This window comes from Equus przewalskii, chromosome 20 (assembly GCF_037783145.1).
Source record: "Equus przewalskii isolate Varuska chromosome 20, EquPr2, whole genome shotgun sequence".
NCBI lineage: Eukaryota > Metazoa > Chordata > Mammalia > Perissodactyla > Equidae > Equus > Equus przewalskii.
Window position 1 is genome coordinate 29,937,095 of NC_091850.1, and position 26,078 is coordinate 29,963,172.

At 42.9% G+C, this 26,078-nt stretch overlaps 1 protein-coding gene across 1 annotated transcript in view; it reads left to right on the forward strand.

The window, feature by feature from the left end:
- Positions 1 to 26,078, forward strand: part of AGXT2 (alanine--glyoxylate aminotransferase 2) — a 40,370-nt gene that overhangs the window by 2,201 nt on the left and 12,091 nt on the right. Inside the window, exons 2-11 of the mRNA XM_008512000.2 lie at positions 1,384 to 1,649; positions 7,641 to 7,726; positions 9,448 to 9,632; positions 12,434 to 12,557; positions 13,810 to 13,904; positions 15,567 to 15,660; positions 16,296 to 16,389; positions 20,354 to 20,454; positions 21,404 to 21,496; positions 25,017 to 25,149. Coding sequence (XP_008510222.1) covers positions 1,562 to 1,649; positions 7,641 to 7,726; positions 9,448 to 9,632; positions 12,434 to 12,557; positions 13,810 to 13,904; positions 15,567 to 15,660; positions 16,296 to 16,389; positions 20,354 to 20,454; positions 21,404 to 21,496; positions 25,017 to 25,149 — 1,093 coding nt within the window. The 5' untranslated portion in view covers positions 1,384 to 1,561. The remainder of the gene's footprint in view (positions 1 to 1,383; positions 1,650 to 7,640; positions 7,727 to 9,447; positions 9,633 to 12,433; positions 12,558 to 13,809; positions 13,905 to 15,566; positions 15,661 to 16,295; positions 16,390 to 20,353; positions 20,455 to 21,403; positions 21,497 to 25,016; positions 25,150 to 26,078) is intronic.

A 26,078-nucleotide genomic window follows, 5' to 3' on the forward strand; every position in this document is an offset into this window, starting at 1 on the left:
AATAAATGTTTTTGCTTTAAAATAACGGAGACACAGCTTCTCACTTTGAAGTTATTCAAAATGCAGTGTTTTGCTTCCCCACTCCAGGCAGCCCCTGATGTTGTTGGGTGCCTCTCACCATGATGATCTCTAAACTGATAGCCCAAGAACAATCTCAAGTCAAGGGAGCTTGCAGCCTGTAGTATTCACAACGCCAAAATTGATCACCTCCCCGTGGAGTTGAAGAACATATGCCAGATTTCAGGAACTCAACGTTTTCTCACTTTGTTCAACAGAGTGAGAAATTGGGCACCCCAGGGAGAGGCTATGTTGCCACTGTCCTTGTTGACATGGGTCATTCCCATAGCAACTGACCAGCCACATCACATGACTGTTGCCTACAGTCCGTAAAGCAGAAAGGGCTGTGAGCTGGGATCCAACAAAAAAGGGGACAATTGACATCAAATTTAAAACGCTCTCTGTGCTTACCTGGTGCTCTTGCCTCCTGTGGGCATTTGGGGTAAAAGGTTGTTTCCCAGATGTTGGTAGAGGATGTGACCAAACCAATTGTCCTCCCTGCATGGTGATACAAGAAGGTCACCTTGTATGCTGTTCACCCGTCCCCACCCCCTTACTCTGCAGCTCCAAATGCCTTTGTCACTGTCCCCCTTAGGTACTACCATGCAAAGGTACATTGACTCCCACTCTGCAGTACTCATAGCAGCCTGGATGGATGTTAAAAACATGACTCTAACCCAAAAAAAAGGACATATATTTACATAAATTAAAAATACATTCACCCCAAACAATATATATTTTACAAGAATACATACCAACAAAAAGATACATATTAAACACACCAAAGAGTTACCCATTGGTGATTAGGGGTGGGAGGAGGCAGGAGTGACAAATGAGAATTCAGGAAATTAAAGTGTAATAAAAATAAAGCACCCTAACTCCTCAGCTCTCAACTTCTTGCCCTATTCGGACACCTAAAGGGATGCACTGTTATCCAGAGCCTTCTCTAGCTATTTGATGCCCCTTCTCCTTCCGTGTGGAGCACCCGCTTCCCCATTAGTCCCCCTTCTCTTCCTCTGAGACCCCCAATACCAGAACCAATTTCTTTATCCATTCACTCCACGCATATCCTCTCTCTTTCTCTCTCTCTCTCTTACTCACACCCCTCGTTTCTCAACCTCTGCCCTTCAACTATGTCTTGACCCTCCCCCACACCCATCACCTCCCTCCTGCAGAGAGAATCTCACCCTGATGAGACCCTGATGAACACAAAACTAATAAAACTAGTCCAGAAGATCTTTGTTTTGCCTGACCACCTTCTTTCTCTTTTCCCTCTCCCTCTCTCCTCCTTCCTTCCCCCCTCCCTGTGTCTTTTACTCCCCTTAGGCACTATTGCCAGCCCTGGAAGCTCTGGGCTTGGTAGAAGTGGTGGCAGTAATCACTCCAAGACTCCCCTCTAGAGCTCCTCCCCTTCTATTCTAATCTCAAAGTCCAGCCTTTTGGTGATCAGTTGGAGCCCTTCCTCTGACCTGCTCCCCCAGGGGTTGCTTCCTGCCTTGCAGAGATGACTCTGGCCTGGAGACATTTGCAGAGAGCTTTGCGCCTGGAGACCTCCTCACCCAGGATCCCCAAGATGTGCCCTTCCTTGAGCCGTGAGTGGAAACCAGGGGGATGTGGGTCAGCAGAGGGTCAGCAAGAGGGGAAGGGCTGAGCTCTGGAGCCTGTTGCCTGGAATTCTGGAATGTTTGACCTAGATGGGTCTTAGAGACCCGTCATCCAACACAGGTTCTCACTCTGTCAAATCCAATGCCCTCTTCTCATGTCCAATATTTCCTAATGCACCCTTTTGTCCTGCAATGAAATTCATAGATAATAAAACCTGACTATATACAATTTAAAAAAAACTGTATGATATCTTAGCTGTAATATAAAAAATAAATAAAAGAAGAGCAATTCAAAAAATAAAGTATTAACTTCAATATAGAGATGCTCAAGGACGACTACCTTAAAAGACATGCAGCATCCTTACAAATTTACACCATGACCCAAGGAGGGGGTACCATCCCTTCAATTACCAACAAGGAAACTGAGACTCAGAGAAGTGCAGTCATTTACCCAGAGACACCCAAGAAGCCAGGACTAGACCCTGAGCCCTCTTCTTCCACTCAGATTCTCCTCTCTCTACAGCAGGAAAAGAAAATGCAAGGAGACCCAGGGTAGTCAGCCAACGGTGGCTTCACATATTATGTTTGAGGTGCCTGTGATTTTCACATGTATCTTGTTTCACTAGAACTCACCTCCTCACCAATTTTCCTCATGCAAACATGAGAATAAGCAGCCATCTGCACGTTTATGTGCCATAGTGAGACCCTGTGCCCCACAGGCCCTAATCAGGTATAGGAAACCCTTTTCCATTGCCCATTATGATTAATTTTGTCTTCACTTCCTCTTCATCTTTCTTTTTCTTCTCTCCTTCCTTCATATCCTATTTGCTTTTTATCCCCCTGACAATTGAAATTCTTTGAAACTTAACACATGTCTGATGCTTTAAAAGATTATCTCCTTTCCTCTTCAACTGAACTTGTTAGTGAGTACTGTTACTCCATTTCACAGATGAGGAGACAGAAGAATAAAGAATAATTAAGAAATTTGGTCAAAGGCAGAAACACAGAAGCAACAACTTGGGATTCAAAGCCAGGTGTGTCTCACTTCGAAGTCAGAGTGATTCCACCAGGCCCTCTCTTACCCACTCTTCTTCCAATCCTGTTCAATTTCTCTTTCCCTCAGTGATGGGTCTTTTGCAGGCGCCACTTAAACCAACAGGTTCTGAGAAGGAGCTAGAATTATACCCATGGTCTTAGGCTCAGTACAGAAGACACTATACTGAAAGTACTAGTTGTTGACAGAACAAGAGAAAATACCCTCTCTGCCACCCGCTTCTGCTTTCCCACCCTAACCCCTGAGGGTCGTGGAGCTGGGCAGATGGTAGCAGGTGTCCTAGAAATGGTAGGTGAGGCTTGGTGCCTAGAGATCTTGATCAACTCACTGGGGACTCCTTAACGTAACTCCGCCAAGGGCTACAGAGGAGAAGTAATCTTGCAAACCCATGCCACGTAGACACGAGTGTCATACTCTTGATCTAGCCTTTCAAAAGCCTTTGAGGCTTTATTTCTACTTTCTCACCTACTGTACCTAGATATATGCCTGCTTGTGCTTGTTCATCCAAACACACCCTCATTGAACATACCCTTCTTAAGAACCCATTGTGTGCAAAATATACATTCAATCAGAAGTATTTGAGCAGCTACTATGCACCTGGACCATAGACAGAGCCACGGGGAGCAAAACAAAACCACTGCCCTTATGTATCCCAGTGGGGAAGACCAGGCATGAACAGATAAACAAGTAAATATGTAAAAAACATTCAGTAGAGATCCATGCCATGAATAAAACCAAACCAGGGTGAGGAGATAGAAAAATAAAATGAAAGGAGGGGGCAGCAGAGTCTGTGTTAGATAGGGAGATCACTAGGTGTTAAGTGTTATCAGATATACAAAAATAAATACGTCTCAATCCTTGTATATCACCTACATATATACTGGATGATATATGTGTGCATAAAGGATTCAGTCTTGCCTCTGTTTGACATACTCAATCCCTTTAGGGCTAAATATATACTCAAAGTTATAGAAGCAATTTGTTTTTGGTATAAAAGATTGGAGAAAATATCTCAACGGTGCCTTCCTTCTTACTAATTAGCTAACAATTGTTAAAGGTGTAACATTTCCTGAGAGGTGGGGTATATGCTCAAAGGTACCATTTTCCAGTCATCTGCCTTTGCTCCCACAAGTATGGCAAATGGATGGTAAATAATGCTCATTTCCAGCTGAGAAACTTCCCAAGACTCGAGCAACGCCTTTCCTCAGAAAAACATCAAAATTAGCCCTAATGGATGGTCTCCGGCCTGCACCACCAGCAGTGCTCACTGGAGACTGAAGAACTGATATAACCCTGCAAAGGGCCAGGAGGGGTGGCCTCAGGGAAGGCCTGCTCCTAAAAGGGAAGAAGGATTCACCAGCCCCAGAATTAGGCAGAGCTCTTGTTTGTGAACCACAGCAACTGGCCCCGCTTTACTTAAGCAAAAGAGTATGTACTGGAAGATTATGGAGGAAGGGAAGGGGCTGAAAGAATCAACAAGAGAGAAAGGAGGTGGGCAGGAGTAGGCAGGAAGAGAAGCCAAGGAAGGTCCAGCAGGAATAGCAGTAACTCACAGCAGGAACAGCCTTATAAGCGTGTCATGGGTCTGATGAGAGCGTCCAGCCATTCTCTCCATCCAGGTCATTGGCTCAAGACTTCCAGGCCTAAAGAGAGGACATCTCATTCACCCATCAGAGATCTCACACCCATCCCTTGATTTCCCCTTTGGAAGGCAGGCATCTGGTATTGTTATCCTGTCACTGAGAGCACACGATTTTGCAAAGGTGGTTCCCCACAGAGAGACTAGGGTGCTATTGACCATGGTAAGGGGATTGGATAATACTGAACAGCAATGACGAGCCTCCTTCATAACTTCCAGTAGACCATGGCACAGGTTAGGAAGGGAGAAGGATCTTCTCTCAGGTCCGAGAGCTGGTAGCTCCAGCTCAATGAGGAGCAGATGAGAAAAATTTCTCCCCAACCAACCACTGCCTCTCATTTATCCAGACCGCAACTTAGTCTCAACAGGCCTCCATGGGAGGCAGCATCTCAAGCCCTTGACCCTATGGGAGGCCCTCAAAATTCCAAATGCCCCACATTTAATCCTCATTGACTTGGCTCTAAGATAAATGATAAAATCTTCCTTTCCTAACTCATTGGGTATCTGAAGTATCAAAAGAGATACTCAAAGTGACAAGTCTTTTTAAGCTAACTAAAATACTATGCAGAAATAAGACGTAATTAGCATTTTAATAAATCACCTTAATATTCTACCGACTGACTTCATTACGTATTTTCAAATATTTTATAACCTTTTTTTTAACTTGAAAGAGTAACGAAGCCCTTGATAAATACCTTCTCTGTGCCGAAAGCTAGTTATGCACACTAGAAAAATCTTGAATGTTACAGAGAATTTCCCCTGGAATTTTTAAACGCCCACAAAAATTTATTTTTCTCACTTACCTTTCCCAAGAGTTTTTCACTTTTTGATATTATGATTTTGGGGGAAGAAAACAAAGTTAAGGTGACTGGTCTGCTATAAAACTCTATGAGAATTAGGCAACTGGAAAATCAAACTCCATTACCCACCTGGCATTTGTTATACAAGGGGGTGGTGTTCTCCAAACTGAATGCCATCTTTAAATGTCTTGAGTTTTCCAGGTGAATTGAAGTGGAAATTGGTGAATTGGATGAAAATCATTAGCTGTCATCTGTGTTTGGCATCAGGCCTAAAAAGGCAACACCAGACCAGTTGAAATGATAAAAAGAAAGAAAAAAATGCCCTTTTAGAAATATTCCTGGGGTTCAGTTCTATTAGTTCAGATTCCAGTTACCCCTTCCCCCACCCCTCTTGGCTCTATCTTCCTCCCATACACATATAGCCCCCGTGCATGCACACACAAACAGGCATGTGTGCACACACAATTCCCAAGAACCCAAGAGAAGCTTTATTAACCCCCAACTCTTATGTTGTCCTCAAAACATAAGCTATTTTGAATAAAGAATGCAAGCAATCATCTAGATATTTAGATTTTAATTTTTTTCTGGTAAATAATGAAAACCATGGCACTTCTGTTTCTTTTTGTCCATAAATTATTATTATTACTATTATTTTTTGAGTTTGGGTTGTTTAGTCAGAGAGGAGCTATGAAAGGAAATAGACTTTGAAAAGCTATCTAGATTTATTTTTCACTTATTGACTAAGTATTTTTCCTACTTGCTTGCTTGCTATCCATCTTTATTCTTTTCTTCCTTCCTGAGGACAAGACTTTTTGTCTCTCATTTGGGGCCCTCATTGCACCATCATATTCCTATCAGTTTGATGAATGAATGAATGAATGAGTAAACCTACCTCAACTGTTTAAAATTCAGGCTTTTCTTTATGAAATCTTTCTCTCCAACTCTCTTCCCCCTCCAGCCTACTTTCGTAATTCCTATAACCTTGAAGTCAAGAGACCTTACAGCCTCCTCAACGGGCAACTCCAATTTTGCAGATGTGAAAATGAGACTGAAGGAATAAAGGGAATTTGAATTCTTAGAAACACTCAGAATTTTTTCCCCATCTCAGAAGAGTAGCTAATGTAGAGAGACACAATGAAAAGCCTTTCAAAAGGTGAAATTCTCAGAAAACTTAAGCTATCATTTTTTGGTCATTTCTATGCATAGATAGCCAAAACTCACTTGCTTTTAAAGTAAGAGCATATTAATGACATTAGTGATTATTTAGAGCAGAAAAGTGAAAGAGATCTCTTTGAAAGAAAACATATTCAGAGCTGTTACTTTCCAGCTTCATTTAAAAACAATTTTTCATTGTGTTTCTCGGGACTCTGACTTCATAGCCACACAAAACACCAGCATTTCATCCAGGGATTCAAACCCTCGTGCTGAACAGGAGACATCATTTCCTCAGCTCTCTCCACTTGTACAATTAGCATGACACTGACCTTGAATTTTCAAAATCAGCAGCATTCTTTTCTGAGAGTACTTATAAGGTGTCTAGACGTCTCTTCCAGCTCTGATATTCTTTGGTTCCATTATTAATCCCACTGCTATGAAAAGGTCAAAATCAGTGCTGGAAGGGGAGGACGAAGGTGGCCAATGAATATGTGAAAGACTAGGCTGGGAGTCAGAAGCTCGGACTATTCGTCTTGTTCTGCAGCTAACTAGCTTGGTAACCTTGCACAAATTAATTTACCACTTTAGGCTGGTTTCCCCATCTATAAAATGAGCATTTTAACACACATACACACACAAAAAAATCTTAGGTCCCTTCTAACTCCAAATAATGATCCCTCTGGCTCAGCTAATCTTTGCCTTATCATGGTCTTGTGTTGCCAGGGTCTTTGTGTTGCCATGTTTTGGAGGAAGGTTTCGTCTTCCAGATCGATTTACATGTATTTGTTAACACCGTACATTGCCTAGTACCCATCTCTCCTCATTCCCTGTAAGAATAGTCAACAGCTATTCATTCCTTGTTCATTGAGAGCCAACCCAGTACCAGGACCTGGGATAGGCACTGGGACTCAAGCTCTAGACAGCTCAAAACCAGAAAGCACCTCTATAAACAAAGAGGATGTATTCCAGCAACACACTGCACCAGCAGAGGTTTGGCCAATGGAAAAGAGAATTGTTGTTGACACGAGGCATGGGGGAAGAGCTTCCCAAGCCTGTAAGAGACTTTGGTGTGAGAAACAATGACTTCCCCCAACATCCTCCATGCCTTTCTTGACTAGATTCAACAGGAACTATCTTTTTTTCCTCCAGAAAATTTATTATTGAGATACTTCAGCTTTTAAATCCAAACCAAAGGCTGATTTAAATGATTTTTTTTAAACTAAGAAATAAAATTGCCTAAGGACCTTGATTCAGGTTAACTATAGGTGATTCATACAAATGTGCCTGTGTGAGGGTTAGCTGAGGATTCTAACTCACTTCATTTTTCATAGGAGCTTTCTGGACATCTGTAACCAAGCTTGGTGTTCACACAAAACCCAGAATGCCTCCGTGTGACTTCATCCCTGAAAAATACCAGGTAAGAATCAGAACTTCAGGAAAACTCAAAAGAGGTGGTTCTTCTTGAAAGGGCTAAATTGTTTCCTCAGGAAGGACCCACCTGGCCCTGCCTGCCGTTGAGCCATCCCATCCCAGATATTTTATCACTTAAGTCATTGGGACCATCTGAACCCTCTTACTCCATTCAACACTATTGTATGAATTGTGTGTTTATGTGTGAAAGATACAGAGGCAGAGGCAGAGACGAGACAGAGACAGAGAGAGAGAGAGTACAAGAAGGAGACTATCCATCACCATATATGTATCACAGTGATATAAATATAGATATATACACACACACAAACACATATATCACAAGTGGGATGGCACACATCTGCTTTTAAAAATGTTATTCTGGGGCCAGCCCAGTGGCATAGTGGTTGAGTTCACACACTCCACTTTGGCGGCCCTGGTTTCACAGGTTCGGATCCTGGGTGTGGACCTACACACTGCTTGTCAAGCCATGCAGTGGTGGCATCCCACATAGGAAATAGAGGAAGATTGGTACAGATGTTAGTTCAGTGACAATCTTCCTCACCAAAAAAAAAAAAAAAAAAAAACAGTTCTGCTTTTGACTGTCTCATATGGCAATGCATGATCTGACCTTCCTGAGTCTTTCATCAAAAACTATAAAGTTGAGGGCCAGCCCCATGGCCGAGTGGTTAAGTTCGCGTACTCTGCTGCAGCAGCCCAGAGTTTCACTGGTTCGAATCCTGGGCACAGACATGGCATCGCTCACCAAGCCATCAGGCGGCATCCCACACGCCACAACTAGAAGGACTCACCACCAAGAATATACAACTATGTACCAGCGGGCTTTGGGGAGAAAAAGGAAAAAAAAAATCTTTAAAAATATATATATATAAAAAGTTATCATTTTGCTCTCAGGCCAGTAGATTGTGTTCTCTCCCTCTGTCTTTCTCTTCCTTTCTCTCTCTCCAACTCCTTTATTCTACATAATACACATAGGTTAGAAATTACGAAATCAATAGATAGTCAGGAAGGACCTACAAAGAAGGGAAGTATAGGAGAGAGGTTTGATAATTAAAGACATGAACATCACCAGCACTTCATTTTTTTATTCTAAAAAAGAAAAAAAGACATTATTTCAGACATTTACTTCCAAAGTCTTTTTTTTTTCCACAGCTAAAATCAACTCAAAGCCAAGGCTTTTCATTGAGAGAGAGAAAATTTCAGCCCATTTCTTTATACTTGATCTAGAAAGAGATTAAAGGCCCACATTAATAACTTCCCCTACTTGAGAGAAAGGGCCTTGGTGTCCCGCAAGGAGGACATTGGACAAACACTCCCACTGTGAGCACAGGCAGCAGCCCTATGGTCAGTCAGTAGGGAGGCGGGGCACAGCAATACCTACTTGCTGTCGATCTTGTAAGAAACGTGGAGGGGCTGGCCTGGTGGCACAGCGGTTAAGTTCGCACATTCCGCTTGTCGGCGGCCCAGGGTTCACCCATTCGGATCCCAGGTGCAGACATGGCACCGCTTGGCACACCATGCTGTGGTAGGTGTCCCACATATAAAGTGGAGGAATATGGGCATGGATGTTAGCTCAGGGCCAGGCTTCCTCAGCAAAAAAACAGGAGGATTGGCAGTAGTTAGCTCAGGGCTAACCTTCCTCAAAAAAGAAAAAGTGGAGATGGGGAAAAGGAAGACTTTAAATACTTAAATCTTGCCTATCTACAGTCCCTTGCCTATCAGCGTGTTCTGGAGATCAACAATCGACATCTCTATCCCCCGCGGACGGCGTATTTTGCAGAGCCTTTGTTGCTCCATCAGGGTCACATGGAGTGGCTATTTGATCATGAGGGAAACAGATACCTGGACTTCTTTTCTGGGATTGTCACTGTCGGTGTTGGTCACTGCCACCCGTAAGTATCCTTAAAATTCTGGGGTTTTCACTCCAGAAGAATATGTGGGAAACAGGTCAATGATCATGTTAGTGATTCAGACCCCTGGTTAAAAGCTCTCTCTCTTTAGGCATACCCCAGTTTATGGCTGGCATGCTCTCTACTATTTCCTGGGTAACAAAAAAATCTTAACATTGCACTTTTTCTCCGCTTGACAATACAAGGTTTAGTCATTCTCATTGCACATGCAATGTGGCATGAACCACGTGATTGGAGTGTTGCTGTGTGTGTGTTTCTCCCCACCAGGAACAGCTTTCCAAAGAGAGGGAAAGCACTGGGAAAAGGCAGAAGGAAGAGAAAGGCAGGCGGTTCTCAGAGATCACGGGGGCAGGCGTTTGAGTGCAGGATGATGAGAGATGAGAAATCACTTCTGCCCTGAGGGTCTTCATCAACTCTGAACGACGGATGAGGAAAGAAAGAATGATAAGACAAAGATGTAACCATAGCCAGAAATTTACATTGGAAGTGTACGGCTCCATTAATCTTGAGATTCTCTGTGACCTTGATCACCAATCCACACACACAAATAGCCTCGGCAGGTCCTGCTGTGGTCCTTTTGCTTTCTGTGCAGCCATGTCATTTTACTGTCTATTCTAGCTTGCCTTTAATAATCTGGTCAATAAAATTCACATTAAGTGGGACAGAAATAAAGCAGCAAGCCTAAATAAATCGAATAGGTTTGGGCCCTTCTGTCAACATAGGAGCAAAAGGTCTTTTCTGCAAGCAGCTGTCAGGTGGTGAGGAGTGAGTTTTCCCTCGGGGTCCAGCCTTCACTCTCTGCCACCACAGCCTTCTTCCCGTTTCTGTCCTCAGGAGGCACCAGTCCCATGCGAGGTCCCAAGGAGCACGCAAATAAACTTCACGTGAAATTTAAAACGTAGGAGAAACACACATGAAAGAAGTAAAGAAAAACAAAGTCGAGAAAAATTTTAAGCATTTTCGTTGAATCCTCCCAATAATATTCAACGTTGTCCCTGTTAACGAACCGCTCTCACTGGCTTTCATGACCTTTGTGCTTCTCCTGACCTCCCTCTGGCCCCTCAACTTGCCCCTCTGACCCGCTAACCCTGGGTGTCTCAGGCTCTTTCCTTAACCCTCTGCTCTCTCTCTCTACTCCCTTCACCTCTATTAATCCCCCCCCCAAATCGGTCCCACCCCATGTCCCCACCTCTGGTCATTAGTTGTTACGTTTTCAGAAGCCTTACCCAACTCTGTTTTTTCAGCCTTGGCCCCTCACCAAGCTGTGATAATAACTCTAATAAACCCTGAGTGTGCATTAAAATGCCCCATATTTCCCACAGCCTCCAGAACATCCCCCGCCACCCTGTGATATTCCACCACCAGCTGAAATTCAGCATTACCAAGACCAAATCTATCATGCTTTCCAAATTCTGTTTCTGCTCACGTATCCATTTATTCAGGGAGCCGTTATGAGCCACCTACTCTGCGAAAGTCCTCTTCTAGGAGCCGGATAGCTAAACAACTGGCTGTGTTTCTCAACCAATCCTGGGATTTCCCCACCGTTACAGGCAAGAGTGTTGCAGCCATCTTTGACTCTTCCCTGCCTTTCCTTCCTTATAACCAACCTGATACCAAGATCTAGCTTTCCCTCCACTGAAATGCCTCCTCTTCCAGCCCCTGTCACTAATTCCCACCAACGCCAGTCTCCTAGGAGCTGCTTCTCCTCCCACACCTGGAAGGCTACCCTCCCCTTCTAGCTGGCCTCACCGTTACCGGTCTTCTCTGCTCCATTCTACCCTTCCATATGGCTCTCAGATTTACTTTGCTAAACAATGTTCTTGTCAAGGGTCTCTTCTGTTTGGGTTTATTGATACTCCACAATTTTCTAAAGTGAGTTCCATGGAACGCTGATCACAGGAGAGGTTCATTGGTTAAGGCTCCCATAAGAAAATAAGGTTGGGAAACACTTTAAGCTATATCTCCCTCCTGGGGAGAAACATTGCATGTTAACCTCTTAAAGGTACTGACAAGTCCTACAGTAAAGAAATCTGTTTGATCTGCTATTTCTCAAAACCATTTAACCAGTGAACTGATTTTTTTGGTGTGACAGTTATTAACGACAAACAGAACCAGTATGTAACAAACTTTAGCAATTGCTGTCTTTTAGGTCAAGTTCAAACACTTGGGCCTGTCTTTTCAGGGCATTCCAAGTCAGGTTCCACATTTCTATCTACTCTTAGCTTCCACAATCCCTCATGAAGCCTCTAATACTTCACAGAATGTGGTTTCATAGTTACAAAATGTTCATGAACACCGACCGCTAGTAAGACCCAGTTATTGGAATCTCCTTTGAAGGAAAAACTGTTCGTCTGTATACGGGTACTTGATGGATCTGTAATTCTTTAGAAGAATAAAATGAGAAGACACTCAGACTTCCATCAAGTCATCTCTATTTTCCAGTCTGTTTAAAGGGTAGTTAATGAGAAAATCTAGTTAGAAGAGATTCTAAGTTCAAACTCGCTTCTAAACCAGTAATTTCTTTTCTGAAATCTCTAACAGACAATTATTTAGTCTTCTTTTGAACACTTCTCTTCGTGAGGAATTCATTCCCTTTGGAGGCGACACATCCCACTGCCAGAGTCCTCCGGTGGTTAGAGAAGCTCTTTCTTGTGTGTGGATGAAATCAGCCTCTTGAAACTCTTTGAGAAACAGCCGTGTATTCGAGTTCAATGTCCAGCACGTGTGTTGGGAGGGACATGCCCACTGGCAGTGTGGGTCACTCTGCTCTCCTGTTTATCTAGGAAGGTAAACGCAGTGGCACAAAAGCAGCTTGGCCGTCTGTGGCATACAAGTCCCATCTTCTTCAACCTTCCGATCCATGAATACGCAGAGAAGCTTTCCGCGATTCTTCCTGAGCCTCTGAAGGTACGATGCTCCCAGCTCAAAGAGACTCGCCATCCCAGGCGAGTTGCCATAGGAAGCGGGAATGTAGGCAGGGAATTTGGCATGTGTAGTGAACATTTGAAATTAGTGAGCTAATAGCCACATCTGAAAGCAATCAAGGAGAAAAATGGAATTTACGAATTGCTGGTGAAAGCAGACAATGTTCACTTCATCAGCTCCAAGTCTCTGCCTCTCTTGGGTCGCTCTCCTCACTACCACATCTCTGCAGAAATCACTTAGCAGGAGCGCCAGCCCTCCTGACACTCCTCTATGTTCCTCAAGGGGTTTTCATCTCTTTGCTCCACAGCCCCTCTGCAAAGTCATCCGCACTTCTTCTTTCACAAAGAGTGAAGCCATTGTTTTATAAAATTAATATACCACTAAGCTCCTTTGGTCTAAGATGCACTTAGATATTTTTGCTAAATGAGTTATTTTTTGCACCTGAAATTACTGAATTTTTTAACTGAATTGAGATGTTAAAATGTTGGCCAAGGTTTGCATTTCAGGATTCAATGAGTTAATACATATGTAGCACTCAGAACAGTGCTAGGTACCTGGTATTAGCTATTATTACTACTTTATTATCTAGAAGAGATGAATAAAGTTAGGATAGCTGCACCTTAAGGTCAACCCAGGCATGTTCTTGGAAGAGCAGAAGCGAGGAAGTCAGCGAGGACACAGCACATGCCTCCCAGTCCCCGAGCCTGGAGGAACCAGTACCTTTTAGTTCTCCCCTTTCTTTTGGCCAGGATGAGCTTCATTTTTTGTTTGCTTGCTTGTTTTTTCAACATACACACACTGAACAGACAGGCTGGGATATCCTCTGGGGCTGCAGGATCAGGGAGCCCACATTGTCCCAAGCCTCCAGAATCAGGTGGGGTGGTTTAAGTTAAGGAGCCAAGAGACCCAGTCATTGAATCCACTCAGCCACTAACCACTGTGCCCTCCTCAGCAAGTCTCCCCATCTTATCATTTTGCAGAGCATCAGGTAAAGCCAATGAAAGTCCAGAATGTTTCACAACTGGGACAATCCATTAGGCATCTTTGTATCTCTAGCACTTAGCAGCTGCTCAATGAAGAGCTGCAGAATTAATGTTAAACGATGGGACTCCTGATCTGAAGGAAGCTCTCCCTCATAAGCAGAGGCTGGAAAACGCAGTCTTTACCAATTTTGAATTAATTGGGTAAAAAAGGAAATAAAGTATGAGGCCACGTGTCTTCCTTTTCCCTCCAGGTCATTTTCTTTACGAACAGTGGCTCAGAAGCCAACGACCTAGCCATGCTGATGGCCAGAGCACACTCAACTAACATAGACATCATTTCTTTCAGGTAATCACACCTTGGAATAGTCCACTTTAATAACATTGACTCACCTCAATACTAAATGCTTATTTAAAATATAGCATGGAGGGGGACAGGGACTTTCCCAGGAGTATTTTTCTAATTTTAGGTTTCAGGGCAGGATCAGTCAAATGAATTTTATGACTGGACAACATCATCCAAATTATCCTGATCCAAGGTAGGAGCTCCCTGTCTAGGGTAACAAACAGGTTGGAGTCCTAGTTATGTCATAGATCCTCCTATGGAATTAAAGAGAAGGTCATATGACAGCTTTTATCTTTGAAGACATGATATTGACTACATGGTATTGACTACAACATATGCGAAGCGGTGAATGACTGGTCGACACCCATAGAAGATCATGACCTTACCATGTCACACTGGGCCCATTTTAATCTCTGCTTATGATAAAGAGCCATATAGTTATTTCATAGTGCCAGCTGCACCAGTTTTTCATCTTTTATTCTTTTGAGGTTCAGAGGATGTATATCTAACCCAGTATATTTTTGCTCCTTTAGGTAACTTTTGAGAATCGATAATTTAATAGATTAATTATAAACATTTGATGGCTATATTAGCATTAAAAATAAGAGAAAACTAAGAATTTTGCTTACAGTTGCCTCCTTGGGTAATTTTATATAACACATTTAAACAGACTCTTACAATAAGGTTTGTATAAAAGACAGGAGTGACATAGAGTAAAAGTTGATGGAATGAAGAAATAGTCTCATTCTTTCACCTGTCTGGCCATAATTTATGTCTAAATTCAAAAGAAGATTTGATTTCCACAAGATCTGTTGACCACAGCACATCCAATACTACACAGCCTTATAAAACGCACATGCAGGGACTACAGGCATGAGCAAGCATTTGCTATCAAGAAAATATGGCAAGAAAGAATTGTGATTGACGTTTCACCTGAATAAATATGGCAGAATGTGTATGTCCAGATAAGTACTGATCTATTCAAAGCAGTCATGGTGCTACTAGAGGTCAACAAGTGTTTGTGTCTCTTCTTTCAAGATATATGACCATCCATTTGCAGTCTTAATATCCTAAATCATCTTTTAACAGTGATTTTGACTTGGGAAATTATCAAAATTCATTTGAAGCCACAACTGGTGGTTAGAATGATTTATTACTAAACATAACCCTTTCCGGTTCAAAAAGAAACAAAACGTGTTTCTTATATGCCCAATAAGGTAGCTTATGAGGCTCTTAGAGAGGAGTCCCCAAAGATGCTGAGAAACAGCTGCATCACAAGAACAAATATTTGGCTTCTCAAGGTGGTTACTTTGAAGGCCAGTGCTCTGAACATTGAATAGATGATTTCCAGCATGTTGCTAAAAGATAAGTCTCACTACTTTAGAGTAACAGGATAGGGCAGGTGCTAAGGTCAGAGTTCTTGGTCAGATGGTCTCCAAAATTCCTTTTATAATTTCAAATCTATGATTCCAGTATAAAAGATAAATAAGTAAATTCACCTGACATAGGCTTAGATTTCTTAGAAATCATTGGAGTTGAATATTAACGGTGTTCTATTTCATCTCCATACACTTCAAGGATTTTCTCTTTTGTCCTACTCACTATTCCACAGGCCGGTGACCAAAATTAACTGAATCCTATCCCCCTACTGTTTTTTCCCTGCAGAGGAGCCTACCATGGAGGCAGCCCTTACATACTTGGCTTGACAAATGTAGGGTACTTCAAGATGGAACTCCCCGGTGCAGCAGGCTGTGAATCAGTGAGTTTTGAGGGTTTTGTCTTATTTCTCTAAAGGCTTCTGGGTATGTGGAATAATTGATCAGATTTTCCAGGTATTATGATTAGATACTAATATAAAGCCTATAATTAATCAGGGGCTCAATTTGACAATTAAATTGAAGACCATTTGGGGGAAATGTTTCTTAGAAAGGCCTTCGGAGTCTGAGTAATAATTAATGATAGGGTTTTTTTATTTGTTGTGCTTTTAAATAAAATCAAGCAAACTGCAAATAAATACAGTGAAATTAGTTCTCAGAGTCTTGAATGCATAAAATTTCTAGACTCATCTTTGTACCCACCTTTTCAGCATCAGAATAAGATACCTAATTATTCTTATTCTTTCAGATTCCCTTACCCACCAAACTCTTGAGCAAGTTGTTTCCAGGCTGACATTGAAATCAGTTTCCTTTGTAGTGTGCCCACATAACTGATTTCTAAGAAAAAAATTATCTCTTCAAAGAAGAATATTAGGTTTTCATCCTAAGTCGGGGAGGAGTAAGGGAGGACTCAATATCAAATTAAGAAGCCCCCTTCCCTTGATTGGTACCATATCCTCCCCCAAACGGACTATCTCGTGTTCACCTTTTGCCAAACTCCTTCTTTTGTCCTTTGTAGACAATGTGCCCAGATGTTTTCCGCGGCCCTTGGGGAGGAAGCCACTGTCGAGATTCTCCAGTGCAAACCATTAGGAAATGCAGCTGTGCACCAGGTCCAGCTGGGCAGGGAGGGAGGAACATGGTGGAAGGTCAGGACGGGTAAGGAACACGGAGAAAGGCTGAACCATTCCTCAGTGAGCAGATCTGAAAAAACAGGAAAGGAAAAGTCCAAAGGAAACAAAACTAGAAAGTAACCCCTCACTGAATCAACATTTCTCAGGCCTGCTACCGCTGTACTATCAGAGCGTCCTTCTGGCTGTGAGGAAAAGCATCTCATGCTCTCAGAACTAAGATGAAAACAGCCCATCACCTGGTACTTAATTAAAGGAGCTCTATTAGCAACAGCTCTGCTATCAATTTTAAAATAAAACGAGTTTGGTGGGATTATTTACCAATCTCAGTGGAAGAAGCAGGGAAGGAAAAGATTACTTCTCGAAATCTCAAAACTCCAGTCAAGAAGCTCCCCCAGGGACTCAGAATGCCAACCAAAATGAGAGCATCTGTCAAAACAGAAGGCCAGTCCTGAAGGCTGCTGATATCTCTTGCAAAAGTTTTAAGGGCAGTCTCACACGGAAAGCGTCGAGTTATCAATCCCATTTTTATTTGCATTCTTTACCTGTTCTGGAGGGAGAGGAGGCGTGGAAAAAGCATCTGTTCTTTGCTAATCAGCAAGCCCCCCTCATCCGTGTCATCACAGTGCAGGACCTTTTCAATAACTGCTCCTAAGTAGTTCTGATGAAAAGAACTAAATGCTCTGGCCGCAAGAGCTTTAATGGAATAGTATGAGTCACGGGGTTGAGAGGAAGAATGAAAATGGAAATCTTAAAAATCAGCTCTGAAAGGAAGGAAATTCACAGTCATCTTAAAATTCAGATGGGATAATGGCAAAATGAGGTAGGAGGATGAAAGAATGAGCCTTGGAACAAGATGTCCTGGTTACAGAACTTAAAACTCTAAGGAAGTTTAAAGTTGTAATTCAAACTCTCCATTTTAAAGATGAAAAAAAACAAGGTCCACCCCTAGAAGGCAGGAGAGCTAAGACTTGACCCCAAGTCTTCTGACTCCAAAGCCAGTGCTCCCAAACAGTGACCTTCCTTGTTCATATTAATGTGCCAGTGGGATGAACCCAGGCTTAGAAAGAACTCTTGTTCTGCTGGCCAGGATTGAGGAGACACATGAAGTCAGGAAACCTGGATTCGACTCTCGGCTCTACCATGATTCAGCTATGAGCAAAAGCTTCATCTTCTACCTCAGTTTTCTCATTTATAAAATGCAGAGAACAATAGCCTCGTGCCCCCTTATCACAGGGCTTCACGAGATGAAGGGAAGAGAGCTTTTTGTAGAGGAAGGCAGACAATAGCAGTGGCAAACACAGCCATACCTATACATCTTATCTTTATTGCATCAAGAACTAGAATCAGTTAGATGCACCTCACAGACCTCAATCTGACTGCCAACGACCAGCATGGAACCTAGTAGGCAGAAGCACTCATGAGATGGCCATTCCTTCCATCCCTCCTCAGCGTCTGTCTCTCTCTGCATCTTCTTGCCTCCTCCCTCTTTGAGGCCTTCTCCTCTGCCTTAGGCCAACTTGAAAATACTAGAACCCCGTGGTCATCTCTCTAGTGGCATCTGGAGGCTAAATGATAGTGACAGACATCCATTTCTGCTTCTCTAAACTGTTGTCCTTGGCATAGATGAAGTCAGCTCTTTTCTTAACTCATATCTTTAAGAGACAAGAGAGATACCATATCTTTAAATTGACCTGGAAGACAAAAAGGGACTTCAGCCTCCTCTAGCATTTTTAGGGCCTAAGAAGTGTTTGGTCTTTGTTGTAAAACAGTATATTCAGGGGCCGACCCCACGGCCTAGTGGTTAAGTTCAGTGTATTCCACTTTAGCAGCCCAGGTTCAGTTCCCAGGCACAGACCTATACCACCCGTCAGTAGTCATGCTGTATGTGGGCAGGGACCCACAAACAAAATGGAGGAAGATTGCCACAGATGTTAGCTCAGGGTGAATCTTCCTCAAGCAAGAAGATTGGCAACAGATAGGTGCTCCAGTCCTCAGTTCCTCTTAGGGTTCATTCACTGAGCACAGACAGGTGCCAACATTTGTAGAAGATTTTTCACCTCCAAATTATGTCATCACTTCCTGCATAAGCAGAAGAGGGCTCCATTTTGTGAGCCTAATAGAGATGTTTCTATGGTAGATTTCATTACCTTCCTCCACCTCCTCCTCAGGAATTCCAGGCCATGAATTTCAGGTGTAACCTGTGAAGAAATTCACCTCTCAATATCCACTGCCCCCACAATGTCCCAAACCTGGTGCTGATCATGTCGTTCTTTTCTTCCTTTTGCAAGACATTTCCTTTTCCTTAAAAATGGTTCTTTCTTGGTTCCTCACTCTGCTTAACTCTTTCTATCTCACCAGCTAAAATTAAAATGTCTCCATATCTACTCTGTTCCTTGGATAGCATGCAGCAGAGCATCCACTCCTTTCCGGCTTGATGTTGTCATGGTAACACCAAGCACCAAGTCTCTCCTCAGAGCCAACCTGACCTGGAATTAGAGCAATGAGCCAATGAAGTAAACGCCAAGTGAATTAAAAAGCTGATTAGGGTCAATGAGCTCTCTCATCACTGAACTTGTGGGCAGTAGGGGAAAAAAAAATCATGAAAGATTAAAAATGAAAAAAAATCATGAAAAATCAGGTTCAAGCAAAACCTTCTCTTGGTTTGGTTTTGCCCAAATTTAAGCCATTGGGGTTGATTTTGCTTTACCATTTGATTTCTCTAGCTACAAATGGGCATCCTAAATTTCCAAATTATATCTTTTGAACATATATCTATTCCATCCTTCAGGGTCATTCTAGGCTGTTTTCTCTTCATCTCTTAATAAAAATAGGAAATTTCAATCTCTAGAGGAATAGATTTATTTGTCCACTATATCCTGCCCATCAAACAACATGTGCTTTCTAGGTTTGATATCCTTTTCTTTACTTCCTTCCACATACACTCAACCCCCAATTCCAACTAACCAAAGATATCAGGTACCACTGTCAAGTAAGCTTTCCCAAATATCACGTTTAGCTCAAACGTATATTTGGGGCCAGGTTGTGTTTTCCCCACTTTTTGATGAAGAGCCAAAGTATACAATATATTTATGCTTCAGTGTTGATGGCGATGACTGAAGGTTTCTATTCCTTATCTCTGGCCTTCAGGAAACAAGGCTGCCTCCACGCCTCTAAGAAAGTGTTAGGATGATAGGTGGCTTCCCAGACTGCTTTCACTGTTGCTGGGGCTGGGGGCTTCCATCACATCCACGTCTCCTTCTGCATCCCTTCTGCCATCCATGGATATGGGTTTAAGTTCAGAGACTGTGTGGTGCTATTTAGAACCAAAATACAGGTGCAGATAAGAATTCTGAAGGTTCAGTCACGTCTGGAGGCAGTCGATCTAGGACCAGAGGAGAAGCCTTCCTCTCCCTGGCTGCAATGGATGAAAGTTATCTAGCTCTAGCACATTCCTCTTTAGACTGAATTCTAATTATTCTGTAAAGGTATTTACTAACTCTAAAGACTCAGACACTTCATGGCTTTAAAATTGTACATCAGATTAAGTGGCAATACAAGGCAAATAGAGTTATTTTCAAATAGATTACATCCACACCCAAGTTATATTTGAATTAAATCTACCCAGTAGAGAGGATGGGTATCCCTAGGTGAAATAGCTATCTATACCAGACTCAGTGACAGTTCAGTCATTCCTTCCCCAGACAGAAAAGACTAAAGTGGTTTCTTTATGACTCCATGGCTATCCTACTCTCAATGCTGGACCCGAAGCACAGTCGTTCTGAGAGAACGTTCCCCCTCCAGAAATCGTACCTTCATATCCTGGTCTACTGTGTTCTGAGGGACTCTAGTCAATTTACTCATCCTGTTTTCTTTTTTCTGTGTTTTTCCTTGTTCTTCTGGATGCTATTCTCACGTCTTCAAATTGTTTGTTCGTTTCTTGCAGACTGCTGCCAAGCGAAAGACCAGTACATCGAACAGTTCAAAGATACTCTGAGCACTGCTGTGGCCAAATCAATTGCTGGATTTTTTGTAGAGCCGATTCAAGTGGGTATATTAACCTTAGACACTAACTGAGCTCAGTTTTAAATTATCAGAGAGTTTTAACTCATACCTTCTAGAGAATTCCAAATTATTTAAGTGACCATTGCTGTGTCTGTCTCCAAATTCAATTCATTGCCTTGATCCCCTTGGAAAAAAAGGGCCCCTGACTTTGAATTGAATTTTAAAAAACTATCTCCTGCATCCCCAGACTGAACAGCTAGAGAGATGAAACTACTGAATTCCTAAAATTCTAAAGAAAAGGAAACCCCAGCAATTTTTAGTTGCTTAATACCCACACTGTCATGGGGAGACTTTCTTTAATCTTATCAAGTCCTCTTTTGTTGTGAGTGTTGTCTCATAGTGACCCCACATACAGCAGAGCAGAACCCTGCCCGGTCTTTTTGCACCATCCTCTCACCTTCCGGCATAATATCACACAATGCTCCAGTGCTATTCACAAGGTTTTCATGGCCAGTTTTTTTTGGAAGTGGGTGGTTGGGCCTCCTTCCTAGTCTGTCTTAGTCTAGAAGCTCCACTAAAACCTGTCCACTATGAGTGACCCTGCTGGTATTTAAAAATACCCATGGCATAGCTTTCAGCATCACAGCAACATGCAGCCACCACAGTGTGACAGCTGACAGATGGGTGGTGTGGTTCCCTAACCGGGAAACAAACCCAGGCCATGGTGATGAGAACACCAAATCTTAACCACCAGGACTGGCTACCAAGTCCCCTTAACGTACTTTTTTCTAATCTCAGAAAAGAATAAGCATTTGCTTCCTTTTCCCAAAAGGTATGGCATCAGAGTAACACCCTTCTTTTCACCCATAATTGAAACAGTTCTAGAGACCATTTTAAAAATTGCTAGTATTACTAATGCTAACGAGGATAATTTTTTGTAGCAGTTTCACAGGGCTGTTATTATAGGTCTTCTTGGTTTGGTGCTTTTCAGGGGGTGAGTGGAATTGTTCAGTACCCGAAGGGGTTTCTAAAGGAAGCCTTCAAGCTGGTGCGAGAGCGGGGAGGCGTGTGCATCTCGGATGAAGTGAGTGACCCTGGGAGAGGTGTGTTGTAGTGCGGCAGGGACAGGCAAGGCAAGGGAGAAAACTTTTAACTCTCCTCTGATGTCCAGGCAGAAAGCAGCTAGTGTGGGAACTCCAAGATAGGGGTATAAGTCAATGAAGCTTTTGCTGGTTAGCTCATTGGTTTGTTAATGGATTAGTTGGTTCATTTAACAAGTATACCAGAACTTAAACATCCAAATTAAAGTCTACCAAATAAGTTGCTAACGGGCATAGATGATGCTGCCATCGCTCAAAACACTTTTAAAATTTCTATCTGGGGATTGCATCAGGGGCAGCTTAAAAATCACATGGGAAACTTAATCCCATAACAAAGTTTTCATCTCAATTTTTGCCAAAATAGTATTAACCAGCCTGACAGCATTCATCTTACCTTAATAAAAAAAACTTGTTTGGAAATGATATTTAAAAAGAAAACACATCCAGACTCTAAGTTAGAAGAGGGCCACCATATAGATACCCAAAAACTGGTTCCAAAAAAATTCTAAAATAGCTTGAGTTAAGGCAGTGTTGTTGGAATAAACACAGTGCAGTGCCTCCAATGGGACACTTTGAAGAGAATAAAAGTCATTGGCTCTGTGAGGCGCTGGCCTGTGTCTTTTTTAAAGGGATCATTTTACTTATAATTGCACCTCAGATTAGAGTGTATCAAAGAAAGCAGTCTTTTGCTTACTGAGAATAACATGTGGAACAAAAGACCAGAGGATGCCCACCAGGGCCACAGAAGCGCTCCCGGCTGATCCCTGGGTGGCCCATCATGATTCTACTAATAAGTGATCAGACCTACCAAGAGCAGGTGGAGAACTTGCGAGTATGTTTCACATCTGTTTCAGTCCTGCCATCTGCCTGAACAGTTTTCCTCAGCTAAACCTAGAGTGGACTTGGGGCTGCCCCCTTGGCGGCAGTCTTTTGCAATTTCTTCATGCACAGCCAGGTCTCTGTTATCCCCAAGTGGACCGGACCCCCAGCTGTACTACACAGGGAGGCGTGGGCCAGCTCCTCCTGCCATGTCCATCCTCCCTTCCCCCACCCGCCAACACAAGTTTAGGGAACGTGAACTAATCAAAGTCCTAAGCAAAGTCTACCTGCTATTAAAAAGGAAGAAGAAACGTAAATTCGGTCAGTTTACAGTTAGATACATCAGTGACGAGAATAAGCTTTAACCTTCAAAATCATTACACAGTGAAGCTGCCACAGTTGGACTAATTAGAGGAAGGGAGACTGAATTCAAAGAAAATATGAATTTCAGAATTTTCTGAGATATGTGGTTTTATCACTTACAAGAACGTAATTGGAAACTATGTAACACGGGGTGACCTTAAGAAAGACTGTCTTAATGACTAGCTAAAGATAACAATAGCTAGAACTTTCTGAGTGCTTACTACATTATCAGACACTGTTCATAATGCTTGCATGTATTAACTCAGTTAATACTCATAACAATTCTATAAGGTGTGTCCCATTGTTATTATTCTCATTTTATAGATAAGGAAATTTAAGTCCAAGATGGGTAAGTCACCTGTCAAGTTAATGCAATTAGTGGGGACGGAGCCAGAACCCAAACCCAGGCTCCAAGACAAACCAATCACTGGGCCCAGCTGCCTCTCAATGACAGCATGGTGGGGTAGAAAGGCAAAGGATGGAGAAAAACAGGGGGCAAGGGTAGAAAACCTGAATGCAGGGCCAGTGCTGCCACCATGTGATCTCACACGTCATCTTAATTAGCTAGCCTTGGTTTTCTCCTCTTTAAAATGAGGAATTTGGAATCGAAGATAGAAAATTGGCCACCTCTGAGGCCAGTTGGACAGCCAGTCTTTGCTGGTCTGACGTGAACTAGATTTAGATTTGAAATTGACTGTTTTTAGGCAAGGCATGACCCCCAGAGTCCCCATCCCTGCCCATTGTCGTAGACCCAGCCTGCTTCTGTCACTAGTATAAGCCCCTCACTCGTGAAAACATTTGAGTTTATGAACCTTAGAATGAATCATCTCTGTTCTACTGAAAGATTCTATGAAACTGATACTTCCTAGGTGACCAAACATGGTTTACAGTCCTATACAATTTCATGCGTTATCCAAGCATTCTGATTTTTCACCATTTATTTATGGTACTTAGATAGGTGGAGTGAAAAACAAAGACAGGCAGAAAGATAAAATGGATGGATTTTCCATGAGCTTCCTAAATTATCTTATTTGGGAAAATTCATCAGTTTTCCCAGAGGCCCATCACTAGGAAGTAGGAGACCCAGGACTTGAGCCCGGGTCTGTCTTTTTCCCGTAACTAAGCCCTTCTCCTACATTGTTTGCCAGCATCTAAATCTAACCCTGAAATCTGACTTTGCAGCAGCACCTAGAGAGAGCAGGGAAAATGAGAAGGAAGGTTGAGAAGAAAGCTTCCTCTTTCAAGTGCATTTCAGAATCCACTTCAAGTGTCCACACCTCTATCCCCGACCTGCACTGTGGGTGTGTGTAGAGAGACAGACACAGACAGACCAAGAGACTGAGAGCCAGAAAGAGATCAAGGAACCTTTCCCAGAAAGCCTTTGGCAGAAATTTGCATGGAAATGTTTGGCTGTGCGGCTTTATTCAGTTAGGCACTTCTGCCGCTTCTCCATTCGTTCTACGAACACTAAGTATCCACTTTTATCGGGCACTCTGCTAGGTGTTGTGGATAAAGAGGTATAGGATACAGTCTCTGTCAACAGCACATCCACTGGTGATAAGAGTCCAGGGTGAGAGGTTCTGATGGCAGCATGCTCAGGGGCCCAGACTGGGAGTCGTACTGGGACTCAGGAAAACCTTCCTGGACCAAATGATTATGAAGCTGTGCTTTGAAGGACAAGAGGAGTTTGTGAGGTGAAGAAGTAAGGAGAGGGCCTTCTAGAAAGAGGAAACAGCATGCAAAAAACAACTAAGGGCAACTTAGTTCAATCCTGAGTTAACTGGCTCAGCTGGGTCCTCCCCATGATATCATTCTCAGGAGGAAAAGGAGATCACAGGGAAGAGGATGACCGGCCTATCTGGGCCAGTTGGCAGGCGCCCTGCCCAATCCACTTACTCTATGTACCTGCTTCATCCAACCTGGGGCGGATGTAGCTTCTCTGCTCACCTCCTCTGCTGCCTGATACATGGCAGATCCTTATTAAGGATTGCTAATCATGCATTATTTATACTACCTTCACAGCAGCCCTGTGATGTATCGCTATAAGTATTTCTACTTAGAGTTAACACAAGTTCAGACTTAAAAAACATATCCAGAATCACACAAAGCTAGGTAAACAGCTTTAGGTGCCTAAAAGCTCAGGCACAGATTAAGTGCTTTGTCCATAACAGTATGAGGATGGTGATGATGACGGCTAGTGATGATTATGCTGAGGAGGAGGAGGAGAGGGAGAAGAGAGAGGAGGAAAGGGAAGCGATCAGAGAGTCAGAAAAACCAGCATTTCTTTAAGGTTTCCAGTGTCTTTGTATCTGTTTCCATCAGGTGCAAACAGGATTTGGGAGGCTGGGCTCTCACTATTGGGGCTTCCAAACCCACGACGTTGTGCCGGACATTGTCACTCTGGCTAAAGGGATTGGGAATGGCTTTCCCATGGGAGCAGTTGTGACAACCCCAGGTAGGACCTACGAGTTCGTGTTTGCTTCTGGGCCTCCTGCCTCAGTGATGGTAGGAAACGTATGTTGGAACTTGTGTGGGTTGGAGACAGTGAGGGGAACTAGGCATGCATTTCCCAAGCAATGAAAAAGAGACACAGTCCGTCTGCCAGATTGAGGAACAGATGGAAGAAAGCCAGCCCTTTCTGCTCTTGCTGAACGGAAGACTAATTCTCCCACTCCCACAATGAAATGTAGGGTTCTACCACACTGACAAGATAGTGGAAAATGTCCCACAAAAACAAAACCAACACAAGAGATCCTTGTTAGCCAACCAGAAACCAATCCTGAAATTTCTAAGGGAATCATATTATGGAAAAGCTTGTTACTTGGTCTGGCCAAACCAATAAGCTATGAAATCAAGGTCCACTGCTGATGTCTCATCAACAAAACAGCCAAACATCCTACAGTCTCACTTAGCCAGAACATTAGAGTTAACTGTATTTTCCATTTTAGTGAAGTTTTACAGAAAATGTTTTTTTTTTTTTTTGAGGAAGATTAGCCCTGAGCTAACTGCTGCCAATCCTCCTATTTTTGCTGAGGAAGGCTGGCCCTGAGCTAACATCTGCTGCCAATCCTCCTCTTTCTGCTGAGGAAGACTGCCTTTGAGCTCACATCCATGCCCATCTTCCTCTACTTTATATGTGGGACACCTGCCACAGCATGGCTTGTCAAGCGGTGCCATGTCCGCACCTGGGATCTGAACTGGCAAACCCTGGGCTGCTGAAGTGGAAAGTGTGCACTTAACCACTGCGCCACCGGGCCAGCCCCAGAAAAAGATTCTTATGAACCACTTATTGTTGAAAATCTTAAAATTATCTCGTTTGTTTTTCCCACTAATAGTAAGCCCATTTCAGAGGTACTAAAGGATAATTAAGTGCCTTGTGATAGC